This window comes from Vipera berus, assembly GCF_964194415.1.
Source record: "Vipera berus genome assembly, chromosome: Z".
NCBI classification, from domain to species: Eukaryota; Metazoa; Chordata; class Lepidosauria; order Squamata; family Viperidae; genus Vipera; species Vipera berus.
In genome coordinates this window covers 114682484-114698901 of record NC_138205.1, presented here as the reverse complement: position 1 = coordinate 114698901, position 16418 = coordinate 114682484, and the positions used below count along the sequence as shown (strand labels likewise).

Here is a 16418-nt window from a genome sequence, read left to right as displayed (position 1 = left end):
CAGTGAAATTGAGTTTGACACCCCTGCTTTACGAGTTGGATTGTGCTTGGTATTTTCCTTTTCATTAAAACTGATCTACTTTTTAACCTTTATAGGCTGGTTAGAATCACTTTGGAACATTGTACATTAATTCTGGAACCTGAAGTCAGGTTGAGAAACATTTTTCTAGAATATTGGGGGAAAAAATTAAAATGCACTGCAAGTTTACAATATTGCTATGATATCTGGCCTGCAAAAACCAAGAACTATCTAGGATTTTTTTCCAGTCCACATCTTGCCAAAATCACTTGGAACAGAAACGCCCTGGGCTGGTCATTGAGAAATTATCAAATGAGACCTACTTCCAGCTTCATCCCATACACCTTCTCCTTGCCCATGACTTGTCAGAAAGATTATTTCTAAAGCCAGGTTTAGCAGATTTTCTGAATAATTTACTATCCATGTTCAGAAAGGAGGGCTTTTGAGAAAGACCATGAAGGCTTTCTCCTGCTTCACTGCAAGTCTGATCTCAACTCCTGCTCCTTCTTAGTCACTAAGCTCACCCTTCTAGGCAACCACCGAAATTCCCATCATGTTGGGAGGGATTAATGGCTGTTGTCCTCCTGGGTGGGATGGGAATTAACCAATTCCTTTCCTTCAATTGGCTATCAGTCTCTGGTAGACAGTATTTTAATTTGGCTGTGAGGATGGGTTCTAAAAGTCCCTAATAGGGACACTTATTTGTGTGAGGTCCTTGGTGCTCTCTGAGCTTGTTTGTTTTCTTGCAGTTGTTTCATTACCCAAACTAGGCAACATCAGTACTGATAATGTTGCCTAGTTTGGGTAATGAAACGTATGCAAAAAAACAACCAAGCTCAGAGAGCACCAAGGACCCCTTATTTCAACCCTGAGCTATACATGTTCTCCTTTATTGGTAATATGAACATGTTGCATTCATACAAAACACCAAAGCACAATGTGGTTGGCTTGTGCTTTGCCGCGCCATGCAAATCCAGCCATTTATGATGTACGTATAGCTCAGATCCTCGTGTACCCCCAAGCAAGATGCTTGATCCTGGTTTAGCAAAGATGAGCTTCATTTTATAAGCTCGGGTCCTAATCAGGAAACCCCTTCTAGTTCAACTAATCCCAGACTTCAGACGACGATCCTCTCCGCTTACTAGCAGCAACCTGCCTCCTAAACCTCAAGGTTCACTTCCGGCACAGAGAAGTCCACAAAGTTGCGCGTCGGATCCTGCACGAGGTGCGGGGCTGCAAAGCGCCTCGCTTCCTTCGGGCGGGTCTTGAGGGAACAGCAGGATCCCGCCAGCTCCGGGACGGGCGGGGAAAGCCCCACCGCGCTCCGACGTGCCCGAGGGCCCAGTTCAGCGCCTTGCACGCCCCGCCCCGCCTGACGGCAGCAGCGAGGAATGCGCTTCCGGAGGCGAACAGGGAGCAGCGGCGCTGGCGGGTCTGGTTGTTTCTTTTCCCGGGCCTGCCACACTGGGGAAGGAACGGAGGAGTGAGGGACCCGCTGGACACCGCCCCGGAGAGAGCAGGCCCGGCGGAGAAGGGCCAGAAAGGAGCTTTCCTGCACCGCCAGCCAGCTTCTCCTCGGGGCCAGACGCACCAGAGGCGAGCCCGGCCATGGCACGGGTAAGGCTGCGAGGGTTTGGGGGGGAGGAAGGGGGGGGCAAGCGGCGGCAAAGCGATTCGTGTCTCCTCCCTTTCACCTTTATTCGTGTGGATGGGCTGCGGGATGAGCGGGACGGTGCCCCCCCTCCCGTCTTATTCCCCTTATCCGAAGGATCGCCCGGGGTCCCTTTCCGGAGCCCCCCGGACTCAGGATCGGACTTTTAGTGTGGGGTGGGTGGCGGGGCTGCTAGAGAAGGAAGGGAGAAGATCTTGAGCTCCTGGAGTGAAATCCGAGGCGGGCTGGGAAGTAATGAAAGTCCTTCCCGAGGTCTTTTGTTCTGGCGCGGAAAGGGGAGGCGTGGATTCTCCCCCCCCCGAAACCGGCCCCCGTGAATTGTCTGTTTGGGGGGGGGGAAACTAAAGGCTCCAAGCAAACCCAACAGCGATCTGTACTGCCTTAGTGGCGGATGGAAACTCGCGTTTTCCATGTAAGGATTCACACGATACTAATATTAGTTTCCGATCCGTGTTTTTGCCAGGGCTCTTTGTGGAGTTTGATCTCGGGGTTAACCCTCAAGGGCCCTGCCTGCCTGGGAATAAGCTCATGAATGCAGCTGAGTAAATGTGCGTGGAAAAAGCCCGACGTTTGCAACTTCTTGATCCTAAAGCTACCCTAGTATTTTTATAAAAAGTAACTTCAAAATAGATCCAGGAGAAGTTATAACCAGTGTAGTTTTCTTTCAGCTATATTTACCTGCAGTTGAACTCATAGGATATCTTTGTACATTCTGTTTCCTGAAGATACTGCATTTCATTCCCCCAACGTTTTTGGTAGTGATATTTTTTTTCATTCGTCCTCTTGTGTATCTGATACAATTACAGTACTTGGAGCTTGCAGTAATATATTTACATATGAATATTAACATCTTTTTATAGAAACTTCCTCTTTGTCTCTAGGGAATGTTTAACACTGCATTTCCATTGCTAATATTTTTAGGGTGATTTCATTCTTTTCCGAGACATTAAATTACCCTGATTAAAGCATTCAGAAAATTGTTGGCCATTGAACTCTTTGCCCACCTTTTGAAGTAGGCATTGACTCATAACTAAGCAAGATTTTTCTCTATCCAAACCAGTCCTTAATTGCTGCATTGCTGTTTCTTCTGAAGTATTATTAGAAATGTCACTTTGGCATTGATTGCTATTGTTCTAATAACATTGCAGCGGAAGGCACAGTTGCTTGCCTATTTTGGCAAATTGGTTTTATCTTGGGCATCAGTTCAAATTATATTTGGCTGTGTTGTTGCAAGAACTAATTCCTTCTACTGTACGTTGGTTTTCAATTTATTAAAGAACTATATTTGACCCAAAGACAGAGAATTATAACAATTCCTGGATTTTGTTTGTAAAAAACAGTATTATTTGCTTCAGCAAAAGACTGGCTTAAAAGTAAAATCTGGGTATACAATATTTTGGGGACTGAGATCCAAGAAGTAGATCATACTATAATGAAAGAGTGGGCTATTAAAAAAGAGTAATTTTGATTTAAATTCAGTTTCAGCTTAATTTGAATTAAATATATATTGTTGATGATTACTTCCATATATTTAGCTATTTCTTCTTTCTGTCACATTAAATTATATAATTTGTTGGATGCTTCAAGAGCCACAGGATCTATTCTCTCCAACAGAACCTAGCGTGAATATTGCATGCATTTCATCAAATTGCCAATTCCATTAGTTATTCCCTACTCCCATTTTTGTTTCAATTTTTTGCCATCTTGTTTGATGAACAGTACTTGAAAGATTGCATACTATTTTGTGAACTTTGGTAGCACCTGGATTTGCCTGAAAATAAAGGCAGTCTGGGTAGTATTGTGATTCTGAATTATTGTCGCTTTCAGATACACAAAACGAATTGTTTTACTTGGTTCATATCCTATGATGGCATGAAGCTGACTAAGTTAACTTGGGCCTTTATCTTACGATCAGAAGATTTTATTGATGCCTCTGTTGTTCTACTTTTGAAATATTGAAAGACTATAAACTTCTCAAAGCCCCGATCCTTTATTCCTTACAAGGATGTGCTAAGGGGTTGATCCACATGATGACTGACTGAAGGCAAAGGCAATGTTTGCCTTCTTAGTAAAAAAAAATCCAATTTTGCAAATATGTTCTCTGTTTGCTTCCTCCATCCTGGAAGTCTGAATCAGAAGCAAAATGGGTAACTCTTGCATGCAGGGGATGGGGGGACATGACTATATGGGAACATAAATCTTTTTTGATTCTAATAGCAGTAAAATAATCCTAACCAAAACAAACTATAATGAAATATTTATGGTCTCTGAAATGGATGAGATTGAATTATTTCCCTTTAGAAACAATGGGAGAAAACCCAGAAATGGTGGTTTTTGATATACATATGCAGAATTTTAGATTCATCCCTCCCTTCCTTGTCATAAGATCCTTTAATTCAGAGCTGATTTGCCATGTGCTAAGTAAATAAATCAGAACTGATTGTTAATAGGGAAAATTTCATTTTCCTATTGGGCAAATACAGTGTATATTATAGAACGTCTGTCAAGTGACATTTAACTTCTCTGTCACTAGCCTTTAATTTTTTTCAGTAATATAGAAGACTTAAATATTCTACATATCTTTTCCATGCTAAGCATATATAAGACAACTCCATCTTGTCTTACATATATAATGTAAGACAAGACAGGATTATTGAAATAGAGATTTGTTTTGTCAGTGACTTTCCTGAGTCTGCTTCCAACAGTTTTCAGAATTAATTTAACCAGACATTGTAGACAGTTAAACTCAGTAAATCTAGCTTCTTTGTGGTTGGCGTATGTCTTAGTCTTCCATTTGCTTGTTAATCATTATGCTAGAAATGTATTACTCGCAATAAAGGGACAAGTTAGCCTTTTGAAGGTTTTTTTAAATGTTACAGTTGATATAAATTGCATGAAATGTATAATAGAGAATGATATATTCTAATTTTGGATAACCCTTCACTTCTCTGGACCATGATTAAACTAGGAATCTAATTAGCAGTTCCAAATGGAAGAACTAGAGTTAACCAGAAAGATTTTCTGCCTCGGGCACCAAACTGCAGTATAAAAATCAAATAATGATAAAGCAGATTACTCACCAGGGTGTTGCAAAAAGAAAAAAATAGCTTAAGGAAATGAGTAAGCAGACTTACGTATCCTAAAAAATGAGTAGTCAGCTCTATAGACAATAGTTTCTTGCTTTGTAATTAGTACTGATGGATCTGGACTAATGCACTCCCATTCCCCATTTTTACCCTACAGAATAAATTAAAAGCAAAAATGTCTGAACAAATATCGTTCCCTTAAGACCTGAACTTGTAACTGTGGTTTTTTTTCCTTCCAGTTGTGAGAATATAAAAGGATTAAAGTTTGGCTTCTGCTTATGTGTACAAGCTGATTCATTAACGGTTAAACGGAATAAATTCCTCTTCTTTGAACATATTTAATTTCTAAATGCTGTAAGTGCTCACTGACAAATCAGGAGTTGGTCGATTGATAATAGTATTCCCCTGTTTTAAAGGAGAGGACTAGCTTCAGTGATAAATAGGTATATTTTGCATTCTGGAGATCCAGTCTTACATTTGTAATATCTGCAGATGGGAGTGGAAAAATTCTTGTCTGAATGTGTCTTCTGCCGTCAGCTTTTAAAATTAGTCTACCCAGACGCTGTAGATCAGAGATGGGGAACTATGGCCCCTTTATGACGTGGATTTCAACCCCCAGGCCTGGCTCAAGAATTCTGGGAGTTGAAGTCCACAAGTCATAAAAGGAGCATCATTCCTCACCCCTGCTGTCAATAAATAATTTGAATAGTAGTTAGCAGACCATTCTCCAATAGTGGCCTAGATGAACCAAAAGGTTGACCCAGGAAAAAGCAGTGCTTTTCTGTACTTCTTTAGTGTTCATTATAACAGAGGTCCTCAACCTTTTGGGCACCATGGACCGGTTACATGGAGAGAGGTTTTTCCACAGATCAGAGGGTGCGTGGTTTTGTGTGCTGCCTGCATCCTGCAGATAGGGCTTTCATTGTTTGTGTGGACCGGTTCCTGGTATGCCACGGCCCAGTACTGGTCCACAGACTAGGGGTTAGGGACCCCTGCATTAGAATCATCAGCTATACAGCAATCCTCGGCTTATGACTGGTTGTTTAGCAACCATTCAAAGTTACAACCTAAAAGGGACTTGAAACTCAGATTCAAAGTTTTATTGGTTCCCACCCATGATCACATGATTGTACTTCTGCTCAGCAGTGAGGCCACATTTGCTGCTATTTGAAGCATCCTGTGGTTACATGACTGTTTTTTGATGGTTTTGCTGAAAACGGACTTACTTCCAGTTTTCAGTAAAACTGCACCATAGCAAACAGTAAGTTTGTTCTTACAACCACTATGTTCACTTAACGACCATCAGAATATATGACCATAATGGGCAGGCACGATTACAGTCGTCTAGGCCTAGGGATTACTTGCAGGCGAATTTTATCAAGAATAAATAAATGTAGCCCGAATCTTCAGTAACAAACTTGGACATTGAATGGAATTCACTGCTTTTGTGGGATATGATGGACCTGTAATAACATGCATTTTACATAAATGCTTTACATAACACTGGAGAGGTATCCTGGCTTTAGTATTACATGAAATATGAAAACAGGTACATTGAAAACAGATACATATTTTTAGAATATATTATTCTCCTGCGAAGTTTAACTTCTTAAGGTGTTTTTTTTCTTTAAACTGATTTGTAATTTCTGTGTTGTTTACAGGAAAGTAAGAAATGAGTTAAAAAAAAGTAGTGCAGCAGAGTGTCAAGAAGCTGGATTAAGATGGGGGGGGGGGTTGGAGAGGTTTAAGCACATCCTCAGCCACAGAAACTCACTCAGTGACTCAACCCTGCTTCCTCAGAGTGCTACTCTTGCTGCCTTGAGCTCAGAGAGGAAAGGTTGGGTAAATATCAAATAAATAAATAATATTATAGGTACATTTTATTTTTTTCTTCTCTAAGTATTTGGGCAAAAGGGGGTTATATTTGATTTGGGAAGGCCACTGTTTTTACTGTATTTATACAAAATCAAAATATGAGTTCAACTTCTAAAGGCACAGGGATGACAGGCCATTGTGACAGAGAACAGATCATACCGTTTTTTTTGGCACCCTTTCAGTTATATAGAGCTTTTTATCTAACACACTTCAATCAATTCCCTCATTCTTTCCCAATAGTTTCCAATTGTTGGTTAATTTGAACCTGTTCAATTTTGCCTGAATCTTCCTTCAAATGTATTCAGGAGTGTATGCTCTGCATATTTTTACATAAATTAAGTTTGAAGTCATTTTAGTTGTAAATAGCATGTAAAAAACTTCATGCATAAATTGCAAAAGGATACATGCATTAGTCCATTGCACTGAAAACAATATATAGGTGGTCCTCAGCAATCATAATTGAGCCTGCCCATTACAGTCATAAACCATGACGGTTGTAAAGTGAGTCATCATATGATTGGTTTGATTTTACTGCCTTTTTGTGGCAGTAAATCACCATGATAATTAAATGAGTCCATGGTTGTGAAGCAAACTCATTGTTCATAGTGAGCCATTTTTGCCAAAACCCAGAAATACAGTTTTTGCAAAAATGTCATCAATCCCAGTCATTTGATTAGGGGCCTGGATGCTAAAACATGTGAGGAACGGTCACATGAATTGGGTATGTCTAATTTAATGAAAAGAAGGATTAGGGGTGCCATGACAGCAGTGTTCCAATAGTTGAGGGGCTGTCACAAAGAAGAAGGGGTCAATCTATTCTCCAAAGCACCTGAAGACAGGACATGAAGCAATGGATGGAAAGTAATCAAGGAGAGAAGCAGCCTAGGACTAAGAAGAAATTTCCTGACAGGTGAGAATAATTAATCAGTGGAACAGCTTGCCTTGAGAAGTTGTGGGTGCTCCATCACTGGAGGCTTTTAAGAAGAGACCGGGCAGCCTTTGTCTGAAATGCTATAGGTTCTCCTACTTAAGCAGGGGGTCCATTCGAACTCTGGTATTCTGTTATCTGATTGCAGGGCACTGCAAACAGCTGTTAATGCATGCTAATTGCCAGGCACCTGAAATGCATTCAGAACCAGATCATAAATATCTTTTGGGGGACCAGTCATAAGTTTGAACAGTCACTAAGTGACCTGTCATAAGATGAGGACTGCCTGAATAGTAGTTGTATGTGCAAATTCAGTGACATTTTATAATGCATGTCTTTTCTTGCCCTTTCTTTGTCTCTTTCAAAACTCAGCCAGTGATCGATGAAGCACTTTTGTTTCAGTCTTTTCAAAGCAGAGCTTTTGAACTGTTTTTTTCTGTGATTATGGGTAATTTCATTTTATTCACAGTGTCAGTATAATAGCCATAGTAACTTTTGTTTTCAAAATAAAACCACACTTTTCTGCAATTGAAAGCTGATCAGTAATTAAAAGTTGTCAAGCATTTAATATTTTTATATCCAGTTCTTGTGTGCAACAGTTTTTATAGGTGAACTATTTAAAAAGTCAGAATGCTAAAGGAAATGACAAATTTCTTTTTCCGGAAGAGAAAAAAATTTGTGCTGCCTGTTATAAACAGTATGTTATTTTCCTGCACTTGTTTTTTGTTGAATTCTATTGCCTCATTTCATAAGGACTCCAAAGACCTTTATCTTGATTTTTAATGAATATGTTTCTGTTAGACCAGATGTTCCAACCTATGCAAATAGTCCTCATAAGCCTTTTTGAACCTGGAATTAAGGTCATAAGTCAGGCCAGTTGTTAAGCAGGCCACCATATGATCACAACCAATTTTACAACCTTTTTCTGCAGTGGTCGTTAAGCAGATGTGATCGTTAAGCAAAGTGACCACTGGTGGGCACTTTTTTGCCAGAATGCTATTTTCCAGCAAAAAATAATAATACTATAAATCATGTTCATGTGACTGCACAATGTTATAAGCGACCATAAATATGGCCCAGTTGTCAAGCATCCAAAATGCGATTGCATGATTGTGGGGAGAGACCAACAGTCAGAACTTTGAATCCGGGTTGTAAATAGCCTTAATGAAGTTTGTCAGAACACTGATCAGTCATTAATAGCAATAGCAATTAGACTTACATACCACTTCACAGTGCTTTACAGCCCTCTCTAAGTGGTCTACAGAGTCAGCATATTGCCCCCAACATTCTGGGTCCTCATTTTACTGACCCTGAAAAGATGGAAGATGAGTCAACCTTGAAGTGGTGAAAATGGAACTCCTGGCAGTTATCAGAATTAGCCTGCAATACTGCATTCTTACTACTGTGCCACCACATCTCATTAGGGGACCAGTCGTAGTTCAAGAACTACTTGTAAAAAGTCGAGCAATATTCCATCTGACTTGGCTTCTGTAGAGTCTGGCTGCTGTCACTTATTATGACTGGGGCAGATTTTCAACCCTCAGTCGGTAGACCAGTACAGGGCTGCGGCATGCTAGCGACTGGTCCGCACAAACAAGCAAACAATCTTTGGGATGCAGGCAGCCCACAGAAAACCACAGAAAAACCTCTCTGCACGGAACCGGAGCCTGGTGCCCAAAAGGGCACCTGGGACCTCTGTTATAAGATCCTTCTCTTCCACAGTGAAGGTGCATTTTGTAACTCTTCTCTCTCTCTCTTCAGTCAGTATGTACCGTATTTTTCGGACCATAAGACGCACCTGACCATAAGACGCACCCATTTTTTAAAGCAGGAAAACAAGAAAAAAAATATTCTGAACCAAATAGTACCAGTATACTAAAACAGGGCTTTTCAACCTTTTCATCCATTGTACCACTTTTAGGACAAGGCAATGTCACCCAGCAACGTGTCAAAAACCTGACGCGCCCCCCCCCCTAAAAAAGGAAAAAAATGATAAAGTACAGGTAGTCCTCGACTTACAACGATTTACTTAGTGACTGTACAAAGTTACGATGGCACTGAAAAAAGCAACTTATGACCATTTTCACACTTATGACCATTGCAGCATCCCCAGGGTCATGTGATTTACATTCGGATACTTGGCAATCGATTCATATTTATGATGGTCACATTGTTCCAGGGTCATGTGATTGCCTTTTGCAACCTTCTGACAAGCAAAGTTAGTGGGGAAACCAGATTCACTTAACAATCATGTTACTAATTTAATTTCTCTCTCTCCTTCTCTTTCTCTCCCTCTCTCCCCCTCCCTCTTTCTTTCTCCTCTCCTTCTTTCTCTCTTTCTCTTTCCTTCTTTCCCTATTTTTCTCTTTCCCTCTATTTCTCCCTCTTTCTCTCTCTCCCTGTTTCCCTCCCTTTCTTTCTCCTTCTCCCTATTTTTCTCTTTCCCTCTATTTCTCCCTCTTCCTCTATTTCCCTCCCTCTTTCTTTCTCCTTGTCTCTCTCTCCCTTTCTTTCTCTCCCTCTTTCCCTCTCCCTCTTTCTCTCTCCCTCTATTTCCCTCCCTTTCTTTCTGCTTCTCTCTCTCCCTCTTTCTCTCCCTCTCTATTTTTCTCTTTCCCTCTATTTCTCCCTCTTCCTCTGTTTCCCTCCCTCTTTCTCCTTCTCTCCCTCTTTCTCTCTCTCTACTTTTCTTTCTCCCTCCCTCTCTCTCTCCCTCCCTCTCCCATTGTCCCTTCCTTCTTTCCTTCCTTCCTTCTTTCTTCCTTGCCTCCCTCTTTGTCCTTCCCTCTCCGCGTTAGAGCAGTACCTACGGAGGCAGCCCTGCGGCCCGGCTTTCTCTTGCAGAAGGCAGGCTGAAACGGAGCAAGGAATGCGAATCGGCCAATCTCGCGCTCCTGCATTCTCCTCCGCTCGGTTTCAGCTTTTCTTGCTACAAGAGAAAGCAGGCTGAAACGGAGCGAGGGAATCTCCCTTGCTTTGTTTCAGCCTGCTTTCTCTTGTAGCAAGAAAAGCTGAAACCGAGCGGAGGAGAATGCAGGAGCGCGAGATCGGCCGATTCGCATTCCTTGCTCCGTTTCAGCCTGCCTTCTGCAAGAGAAAGCTGGGACGCAGGGAAATTGCAGGAGCCAATTACAATCTCCCTTGCTTTCACTTGCGGAGGTTGGGGCTGGCCATACGGATCACCTTCGGACCATAAGACGCACCCTTGTTTCCCCCCCCCCACTTTGGGGGGAAAAAAGTGCGTCTTATGGTCCGAAAAATACGGTAACTTCCATTCTAGTACAGTCTCTTTAGCACATAAAAAAAACCCCACATCCAATTTTATAAGCATTAAGGTACATTCTAGAATTAGTGTTGTATTTAAGACATACAATAGCATATAAAACATGTTCTAAAGTGTACTTAACAAATGTGAGTTTTTAAATTATATATACATACTCACATACACATACATCATACATATTCAGGGAGGAGTTTTAGTAAGAAAATCTTTTGGGTGCATGTTATCCTTATGGTATCAAGGTTGAATTGCTAAGATGCTTGCTAACCTCTGTAGCCGCTCGATTTGCCATAGAAATGGAGGGGGGGAGAGTCGGGGAAAGAAACGGGATTTTCAGGAAGCTGTCCATGGACTGTGAGAAGCAAGGTCATCTAAAGCAGGTGTCTGGCAGAGAAGTGGACCATTTCCATAACAAACAGAAAGAATGTGTTTGGGCAACGTGAACACATGGTAGGTGGGGGTTATGAAAAGCTGTTGTTAACTAACCAGAATTTCTCTATGGAAAACTAGAGTTCATTTTACTTCTTCATGCCGGGATGTGTATTTAATAAAAAATTATCTCTTATGGCACCTTAAGGCCATGGAGTTTCTTTAATGTTGAGTTCGCCAGTGGGAAGGTTTACACATGGTTTAAGACTATGCTTTCACCAATTTTTCCCCTAGGTTGATGTAATTTGTTTCCTGGAGTATGGGAATGAGAAGGCATCTCTAGTTATATTAAACATCTTTTTTTTCTGGTTAGCAGAGGAGCATGGGCATTCATAACAAAGAAAGGTTTCATCAAAATGAAAAACACGTATCATGGTGTCATGTCACAAGCCCCACCATTTATCTACTTGTATGCAATGTTACAATACAAATTCGAAAGGGTCAGGTTTATATGACACTTCATTATCTCATCTCTGGGTATCTACAGATAAGATACCCATGTAGGAGAATATATGCAATGTTAATATTTTGCCGCAAATGTAACAGTCTTATGGCAATTTCAATATGTACATTGCGTGAATTTTTTTAATCACAATCCACTTGATCAAATGCAGGGAATATGATACTGAAAATATGTTGGTTATATGTCTTGGTAGAGTGATTAATTCTGTTAGTTATTAGAAATGTAGGTTTGATCTATATGACTAATGGATTATAAATGGACGGCTCAGCTTTTGTCTTGGTTAAAGAGAGTATCAAAGTAAGTTTTGCATTATGTTTCATGCATTATGTACTTTGGATATCCAACCTATGTGTTCCCTTTGTTCAGGAGTAGTCATAAAATTGTTTCAATATTTCGAAGAAGTCTATCCTTGAAGCCTCTTCATGGGGGGAAAGATTCTGTTACCTCTGTAACATATAAATGGTTTTAAAGTTTTTCCAGGTTACTTGGAAAAGAAAAAAAATACTTTCTTGTGGTACAGGTAGTCCTCAATTTACAACTGTAATTGAGCCCAGAATTAAGTTGTGCCAGTCATAAACTGGATCACTGCACCTAATTTTACAAACTTTTTTGCAACTATTGTTAAGCAAATGTCAAGGTCATTAAGTAAGCCTATTGTACCTAGTGGGTGTTTTGTTGCCAAGAAATCAAAGTAAAAATCAGTTTATCGGGAAAAAACCCAACATAAATCACGGTCCATGAATGTGGGATGCTACAAACAGCCATAAATGAGGGCTGGTTGCCAAGCACCCAAAATGCAATCACATGACTGGGAAAGGGAACTTCAAAACTGGATCATAAATAATTCTAGGAAAGTTCATTGTAATTTCAAATGGTCACTAAGCAACTGGTCATAAGTTGCGGACTATCTAATACCAGGGGTAGGCAACCTTGGCTCTTTTATGACTTGTGGACTTCAGGAATTCTGGGAGTTGAAGTCCACGAGTCATAAAGGAGCCAAGGTTGCCTTCCCCTGACCTATATCAGTGAAAAAGAGAACTTTGAAAGAGTTCCTAATAAAAGAACAAAAGGAAGAGAAAAACTCATTTCCATAAAAGTGCTTTATGTTCAGTCATTTGTTATGCTCCTTTCTTCACCCTTGTCAAGTTGCTTTATCTGCATAATACGTTGTTGATAAATGCCAATTTAGTTAAATGTCATAATTTAAATTGTTACTATGTTACAATTGCAGTGAAAAAAACAAATGCTATATTAGATGTTTTAAATAGATTTTCTAATGTGTTTTATAATGCTTTTGAATGTAAATACTTTTTACAGTTTTATAAACTAAAGAAAATTTAAAAGAAAGTCTGGTGAAAAAAATGGTTATTTGGTACATTGCTAATTTTGTTGTTAGTTGCGAAGTCGTGTCCAACCCATCGTGACCTCATGGACAACGTTAATTAGTGCTCCATTAATCTAAGGTTTTTCCGTAAAATAAAGAAATACACGATTTTTGCAATGCAGTTGTCAAAATTGTCTACTATATTGTCTGAACCACATTTGTTAAACCTTATGCAGATACTTAAACCAGATAATTTAATTTTTGTTTATATTTATGCCCTGTGAACCGCCCTGAGTCCCTTTGGGAGAAGGGCGGTATAAAAATCTCAATAAATCTAAATCTAAATCTAATTGTTTTTCTTTTATTTAACAGATACATTTCCATTTTCTTCTCTTGGTTGGAATATTAAATTGCCTCATACCGTATGGATTTGCCCAACAAAGTAAGTGGAATAATTTTAAAATTTGAATTCGTATAGTTTACATCCATTCTGAATTCATCTGGAAAGCATTGTATTCTTTTTAACAGCTGGAATTATGACTGTGTTGACACAGGATAAAGAAATCAGCACCGATTTCTTTCCTGGAAAGGGACTGAGCTTTACCTTCTAAATAATGCTGCAGGCCACCTGGAGGATTTTAAATTATTTTAGAAAACTTGAAACTGTTGTGTCACTAAGGTCTTATATAAAATTCTGTGCATTCTCTATTCTTCCAGTATATTTTAATCTTCTGGACAATTAATAAAACACAAGGAAATACAACCCTAAAACTTCCTATCCAGATTTTTTACATGTAAAAATTTCAGCCTGTATTTATTCTACTCTGTGTTGATTTTCACTGTGCATGAAGCTAAATATACGGCACAGTCAGTTACGCACACAAATATTAGGAGCTGCCTTCCATATAAGAAATTACTTTTACAATAGCACTAATAACTACATGGTGAATAGTTGGAATATGGAGAAAGACATACTAATTATAACTTAAATTAGCTCTTTGATTGCATTTTTACAAAATCTGATCATATGTTTCTTATAGGTGGGAGCATTTGTATAAATGCTAATGCAAAATCATGTGCTGATTGTATACAAGCTGGCCCAGATTGTGGATGGTGTAAAAATATAGTACGTATTTTAACTATTTCAAAACAGTATTGGTATTACATAACTTATAATTGTGTAATTAATTCAAATTATGTGTTGTTATGAATTTACATGATTTATATTTATAGATATGTATAAATTTGGTAACCACAGGTAGTCCTTGACTTAAGAATACAATTGGAACCAGAATTTCCTAAACCTGTGGTGGCGAACCTATTGCACGTGTGCCACAGGTGGCACACAGCCATTTGTGTGGGCATGCGCGCAGCTGCTGCTGTCAGCAGCTCGCACAAGTCCATTAGGCTGCTGCCGCCCAGAGCGGCAACCCCACCCAGCACAAATGAGGCGATGTAGCCAGCTAGCAAGCCCCACGTAGAGGTGCACACCCAAGCCCAGCAGGCAAAAGGCCATCCTGAGTGGGGAAAGCCGGATTCCCATTAGTGTCAAGGATGCCCGGGCCCAGCAGAGATGGGGGGAGGCACGCAATCCTGGCTGGGACTGGGGGGGCCATGGCGCCAATGGGGATCTGGCTTTCCCTGCTCGGGGTGGCCTTTGGCTTGCTGGGCATGGGCATGCTCTACATGAGGCTTGCTAGCCGGCCATTTTGCCTTCTTTGTGCTGGCTGGGCGAGTCAAGCCTCTGGGTGGTGGCGGCAGCCTAACGGACCTGTGGATCCTGCCCCAAATCCGTCTCCTGCGGGCCTCACCTTGCGCTTCTCTCCTTCGGCACCCACCTAGCTGGAGCCTGACCAGGGGGGACCCCAGCCACCTATGCCGTTCCGCCCCAGCCCCGCCACCATGAGCCCCACCAGCAGTCGCCAGAACAGAAGTAGCCATGTCGTACAACCCAGCTGGGAGCTCGTCCACTACCTGGTCAGCCCACCGGCATGGGGTCCCAGTGCGACTATTTCATGTATTTCCCGGCCCTGGGGGGAGGCAGGCCGCTACCAGGTCTTGACCCGGAGGAACCATCTCTATCTGGGTGAGATTGTCTGCTTCCTGCTGGTCCTGTGGTGCCGCTCGGGAGCCGGTGGCGCTCTGCGGCTGCCCTGGGGGGAACTGGTAGGCTCACTCTCGGCCCTGCCCTGGCCAGCATCAGCCCGGCTGGCGGCAGCGTTGGAGATGAGGCCTTCCTTGGTGAAGCAGTGGAGGAGGGCGTGGCTGGAGCCGCCAACAGAAGCACCTTCTGGGAGTTTCCGGTGCTCCTGATCCATGGCCATGGTACCCCGGGATTGACTGGAGTGGCCATCCCCCCTGAGGAGCCCATCGTGTACACTGACGAAGTCATCTTTCCGCTGACCATTTCTCTGGACAGGCTGCCTCTCAGCACTGAAAGCCAAAATCGTGGTGACCATCTGGTGATGTGACCAAGAGAGAGGCGAGGACTGGGAGCGCGGCTACCTCAGCATCTTGCAGAATCAGGACACTTCCCAGATCTTCTATAAAGAGCAGGGTGCCTTCAAGGCGCAAGTGAGCACCATGCTGATTGTGCTGCCCCCACCAGAGCTGTAGTGCAAGCAGCTGAACATTTGTGGGGAGCACTTGACAGTGCCAAAGTTCTGAACGCTGCCTCCCAGGATTACCTCTCAGTGTGAGATCCTGCCCAACCTGAATGCCAGTTACCTTCCCATGATGCCAGACAGCTCCGTCTTGCTAGTTGCTAATGGAACTGCAAGCTGCTGGTGACACCAACCCGAAGCATGGGGAGGAGAAACGGAGGCAGGTGGGGCAGATTCCCCGTGCATGAGACTGGGATTTTTCCCCCGCTATTGGATTTTTGCTACCAGACTGTATAACTTAATACAGAAAGGGAAGGATCTTCATTCTGCATCAAGTAAACTTTTAAGAAGTTAAAGAGTCTGGCAGCGAAAATCCTCCCCCTCCCCCTTATACCTTGGGCCAGTGTCATGCTGTAGCTGATCCAAGGCATGGAGAGCACGGCTGAGGGGTGAGTGCATAGCAGACATGCACACAGAATCCGCTGGTTTTGGCGGCGCTTCTGGTCAGCTGCAGCACACCATGGAGAGCCTGGCTGATACAGGCAAGGCAGGAGCGCACACAGATTCCGCTTTTTTCCTTTGACAGTGATGGGGTTAGGGTTGCTGTAGCTGATCAGAAGGGCTGCCGCAAACAGTGGAGTCTGTGTGCGAGTCTGCTACGCGCTCACCCGTCAGCCGTGCTGTCCATGCCTCGGATCAGCTGCAGCGTGCTGTGGAGTGCAAGGCTGATGCGGGCTAGG

The 16418-nt window shown here is 42.0% G+C and overlaps 1 protein-coding gene across 1 annotated transcript in view; it reads left to right on the top strand.

Annotated features, from left to right (window-relative positions):
• Positions 1-1213: 1213 nt before the first annotated feature.
• ITGB1 (integrin subunit beta 1) overlaps positions 1214-16418 on the top strand; it is a 47961-nt gene continuing 32756 nt past the window's right edge. Inside the window, 5 exon segments of the mRNA XM_081345097.1 lie at positions 1214-1482; positions 1485-1616; positions 1619-1635; positions 13448-13517; positions 14116-14201. Of these exon segments, the coding sequence (XP_081201223.1) occupies positions 1410-1482; positions 1485-1616; positions 1619-1635; positions 13448-13517; positions 14116-14201 (378 nt within the window). The 5' untranslated portion in view covers positions 1214-1409.